At 32.6% G+C, this 5,306-nt stretch overlaps 1 protein-coding gene across 1 annotated transcript in view; it reads right to left on the reverse strand.

The window, feature by feature from the left end:
- Positions 1-51: 51 nt before the first annotated feature.
- The window catches only part of LOC108975214 (peroxidase), a gene marked incomplete at its 5' end in the record, with an annotated part of 19,748 nt that continues 14,493 nt past the window's right edge, over positions 52-5,306 (reverse strand). The window contains 2 exon segments of the mRNA XM_018943561.1: positions 52-260; positions 405-510. Of these exon segments, the coding sequence (XP_018799106.1) occupies positions 140-260; positions 405-510 (227 nt within the window). The 3' untranslated portion in view covers positions 52-139.

The following is a 5,306-nucleotide window of genomic DNA, read 5'->3' on the forward strand; positions in this document are numbered from 1 at the left end:
TGTATAACATACATACACATAATACAGTAAAATTATTGAAAATGCTCATAATATAAAATAAGTAGATAAATTTTTCTATACTATATATTGATATTGAATAATACTCTTCAAAGTAAGTGCTTACACTTGGCCTGATACATCATTTACCATAATTATATGGAATTGCGTTTAAAGTATCACTTGTGCGCACAAATGGTTTCTGATCAATCCACTTTGTCAAATCTACTTGAGGAATATCTGCGCATGGCACAATGGGGTTTCTGGAAAAAAGATACAAGACTATATATACATATATCTTAAGAAATTTAAAAAGCAAAACCTGAATAGTTAGTGTGATATGTTGTGAGAGTAAAAATGTGTTGAATGGAAATAATGCATGTACATAAAAATTATTCATTGCTTACGATTTAGAAACAAGTATGAAAGCTTGTGGCTGCATTGATGCGATTTGATTTCCATTATCACACAGTAAACGGGCTATGCTGGCTTTGCGAATTTCAGATAGTTGTTCTGTAAATATAATTTGCAATATTGGTGCTTCAAAATTTTCAGTATTTTATATTATTGAGTAAATTAAATTCTCAGACAAAAAAATTTAATTGAAATAAGCACCATTTCTTCGCATTCCATATTTGTTTAATAAATATTGTAAATACCTGCCTAACTAATTCCAATACCTTTATTAGTTTAAAATATCAGTTTATTTAAGTAAATTTATTAGAAAATACGAGGGTAGCTTTCGAGGCATGCTTTCGATGGTGATTTTGAAAATTTTGAAGTGAATTATTGCTTTGTAGAAATACCTTGTTTAAGGGAGGAGTCTCCTTTAGAAGCTGACAAAAACAAATGTTTTTTGTAACAAAAGTTATAGAAGGAAATTCGAAATATTGTCGAAGCTAGAAAAAAAATAGTGACTGAGCATCTAGCAGATATGTATATGTACGAGCGCTTGGACAGAAAGCGAAAACTTTGAAGCGCGATTTCTCKGTTTTTCATTTCTACGATTTTTCTTAATTGGCAGGCAGGATAGAAAACTAAACGTCGTATGGAATTGGGGCAAAGTTTTTATCTTTGGCGTTGAATTACCTTTTATTTAAACTAAAAACTAAAAAAAGTCAAGTTTGAACATATTAAAAAAAAAAATAAAGTTACTTTTTTATGGTTCACTTGACTTGGTTTTCACTTTTTCCCAATTTTTAAAAAATTGTAGAATTTTATACTTTTGGAATTTTTTTTAGTTTAGCTAGAATATAAGTTGTTAACATAAATGAGTCTCCTTGAATTTTTTGTCTCCGATAGAAATCTGCATCCTGCCCGCCGTCCGATAAATCCACTTGCGGGATGAATCGGGCTATTGCTTCCCAAAGGTAGAATACCCAAGATTTCGTATCCCAAAAAATATTTCGGATGATGTTAAAATATATAACTATAAACCTTAGAAATTTCGCTTTAATGAATTATTTCTATGCTTCCCAAAAAAAAAAACATTGTTTGAAGCCTCTAAAGCAGGCTCTCTCCTTCAAAATTAGTTATAATTTCTGTGGGCAAAAAATAGCAAGAYWTCTTAATTTAAATTTAACGCGAAAACACATTCGTCGAAAACTTTTTTTTTTTGGTTGGTATTAATCCATGTTCACACCGCCACTTAATCACAAGATTCGGCTGTTGAGTAGTTTATATAACTAATATTATAAATTTAACAAGATTTCGCCATAAAAAATTGACAGTTCCTAGCCTCGTCTCCGAGGTGATTTGAATCTAATCTTATCAGCGTTGGATTATCACAGCTCATCTAGACACTACAAAGAAAAAAAATGTAAACAAGCAAATGAATTAAACGCCATGAATCTCAATTTACCTGAAAATCGACTCCCCAAATAAAAAAAAATACGTCACTTATTTAAAGAAAGACAGCTTTTATAACAAAATACTATATACCTATGTTTTCTTTTAATTAATATTAAGCGATGAGAATTTTTGATTGACAAAAACATCTGTGGTAAATGTCACATCTAAATAATCATTAACGTTTAGTATTTGCTTGTATTTCTGAAGTTCATGAAGTGCATTCGTCGGTTTTCACGATAAGTAAAATTATTCAACAAAGAAGTTCTATTAAATTAAGTGCGCGGAATCAAATTTTTGGTGCCGAAATGTTCAGAATGTTAGATAAAGCCTACGGTGATAATTTTTTGTAGTATCAAGTGTTTTTGATTGTTATTAATTATTCAAAAAGTGTAGAAAATGCATTGACGACGAAACACGTCTTGGACGGCCATCAACATCAACTGATAGTCAACACGTCAACAAAATAAAGGAGTTGGTGCTTGAGAATTGACGATTAATAGGCAGAGATCTTACTGGCATGGGTGAAATATTGAAAGGATCAGCGACAATCATTTTTATAGATAATTTGGGCATAAGAAAAGTGGAAGCACGTTTTGTTCCAAGATCACTACATTTTTTTCGAAAACAGCGTTAAAGTCTGAAACAATGCTCTCTGACCACTAGGATGTCTCGAAACGTATTATTACTGGTGGTGAGTCTTACGACCCGGAAATAGACGATCAATCTGCCGAATATCGTGGCAAAGCTGAAGCCGAAACAACCAGATTAAAAATTAAGGATTTGTTGATAGTTTTTCCGATTATCGAGGTGTGGTGCACTTCGAATTCCTTCTGACCGTCCAAACTGTCAACAAAGAATACTTTTCAGTACTATATGTCGTTTGCGCGAAGCTATTCGTAAAAAAAGGCCAGAATTATGGGCCGACAACTCGAGTTTTCGCGAAATTTTTCGCCAAGTATTCAATCAATGTCGTAGCGCAATTCGCCTGATTTAGTTCTGTGTGATTTCTGGCTATTCAGCAAATCCAAACAACCGCTCCGAGGAAACTGTTTTGAGTCAATTGAAGACATTAAACGTGAATCGCTACGCGCATTGAAGGCTATTCTGCAAATTGACTTTAACAACTGTTTCGAGGATTGGAAAAACATTAAGACAAGTGTATTAAGACCAAGACTGATGACTTTAATTTTGAAGAATAAATAAGGAGTTTGAAAATTATGAACAAATTCTATTTTTTGCTCATAGGCTTTAAGACGTAAATTAATATACGAGCTGTCTCGATTCACTATTTTTCTGCAATAGCTTTTTGCAACACGGTACTTGATGTAGAACGTCCGATTATGTAATTAATACTTTGAAAGGCAGTGAGATATAAGCAGTTTTTTCTTTAAATAATAGGTCTAGGTGCCAGACCTTGTCAAATGTTTCATCAAGGAAAGCTGCAAAACAGTATTTACCATTTTTCATTTCATCAATTATAAAGTGTTAAAAATTTCTGAAGCTAAACTGGTGATTCGGGATAAGTTATTTCTCCTCCGGGAGAGGCAAAAAGTTGCGTAATTATTTCGAGCTCCAATCAAGTGGAAGTACATACATATATGTCTTGAGTTAAAACCTTTCGAAATAACTAAATCAAGAACATTTGGAATTTTCGTGAGATCAGGTGGTCAATAAGCCGGATGTTTGGGGGTTTTACCACACTTAACATAATTAAAAGGTTTGCTGCAGAATCTCTGCGTGTGTCCGAACTCTTTGCTGCTGTTGACACAAGACTAAGACATTCAATTTCCTCGAATTTCGAAACTTATAACTGTATTCTTGTTGTTTGTGCTGGGCTCAAGACCATTAAATAATGTCAAAATATGTCCTAGCGCGTTAGTGATATTTTCTACAGGAGTTATGTAATGTAGACCCTTTAGTATATTATTATAGGCACTCTGCTCTTTCATCTGTTATGTCTTAAATTCTACTTCAACATCAGAAAGTGCTCTGAATATTTTTTATCGGTCTCGAAAAACCCTGTACCGATAGTTGCAATTCTTTTTTTGTATAGAGCCTTTCGCATATGTGATGTTTTACTATCTCCTCTTCTACCTTTTAACAGCTTCTATATAAGTATAATAATCGTACTTTTATCTATTTCTTTGTATTTCATTAATAACTTATTATTTTTATCAACTTTATTTTTATATTTATCACTTTTCGTTTGCAAAATTGCTAATTAATTTTTTATAAGATTAATAAATTCTGATACGAAATCTTTATTAATGGGCTAGAATGCTTTAAAAGTTTCAAACAAAAAAAAAATTTTTTTGCTTAAATCTCGTTAAAAATTATATAAGAATATGTCACCAAAGTTATAGATGGGAATTCGAAATATTATCGAAGCTGGAAGGGAAATAGTGACCGAGCGTCTAGCAGATATATGAGCGCTTGGGCTAAAAGCGAAAACTTTGCCGCGCGATTTCTCCGTTTCTCATTTTTACTATTTGTCTTAATTGGCGACTAAACGTCGTATGGAATAATCCCAAAAAAATCCCCATAAAAATCAATTTTTTGAAGCCTCTAAAGCAGGCTTCCCCCTTAACACTTGCACTTCGTCCGCTATCTTCACTGTTCGGCGACACGAGAGAAATGAGGTTTTATGCGGACATGTGCGCACAACGAAAAAATCAAACATTTTTGCCAACATGTATCGGTACGCGCACAAGCCCATACGCACTTGTGTGTCGTGTGTGGGCACTTTTACCTTACCATCTCTACCTGTCTGGTCAATCCCATGATGTTTTTGATGTCAGTATATCATGAGATGTTGATGATGAGTTATCCTTTCACAAAAATATACAGAAGTGTTGCAGAATCTGATAGTTGTCGGAATCAGAATTGAAACGGATCAAAAAAAGCAGTAGGTGTCATAAATTCAGTATTATTGGTTTGGTATTCGAAACAGAATTTGTATCGGTTTTGGGTGTCAAGGAAACCAATTTTATCGGTTTTGCTTCTGACAAAGCAAGAAGATAGTCGCATACAGATTTATCATTATTTCTTTAGGAGATGACATAAGAATAAATCACGAAATGTCTTAATAATTGAGTTTTGGATGCGGATATTTAAGGGGGGAGTATACTTTAGAGGCTTAAAAAAAATCGATTTTTTGAGGTTTTTTTTGGGAGGGGAGAAATAATTGATTAAAGCTAAATTTCTAGGGTTTATAGATATATATCTCGCATGTATATTTGTGGGATGGCGGGCAGTATACAGGTCGCAATATCTATCGGAAACAAAAAAATCAAAGATATTCATATTTGTTAATAACTTATGTTCCAGTTTAACTAGGAAAATTAAAAAAAATTTACAATTCTAAAAAATTTAAAAATTTGAAAGAAAGTGGTTTTTGACCAAAAAAAAATTTACTTTATATTGTTTAAACATACATATGTTCAAACTTAACTTTTTAT

Source organism: Bactrocera latifrons, unplaced genomic scaffold, assembly GCF_001853355.1.
Source record: "Bactrocera latifrons isolate USDA-ARS-PBARC rearing strain unplaced genomic scaffold, ASM185335v1 scaffold_629, whole genome shotgun sequence".
Lineage (NCBI taxonomy): Eukaryota > Metazoa > Arthropoda > Insecta > Diptera > Tephritidae > Bactrocera > Bactrocera latifrons.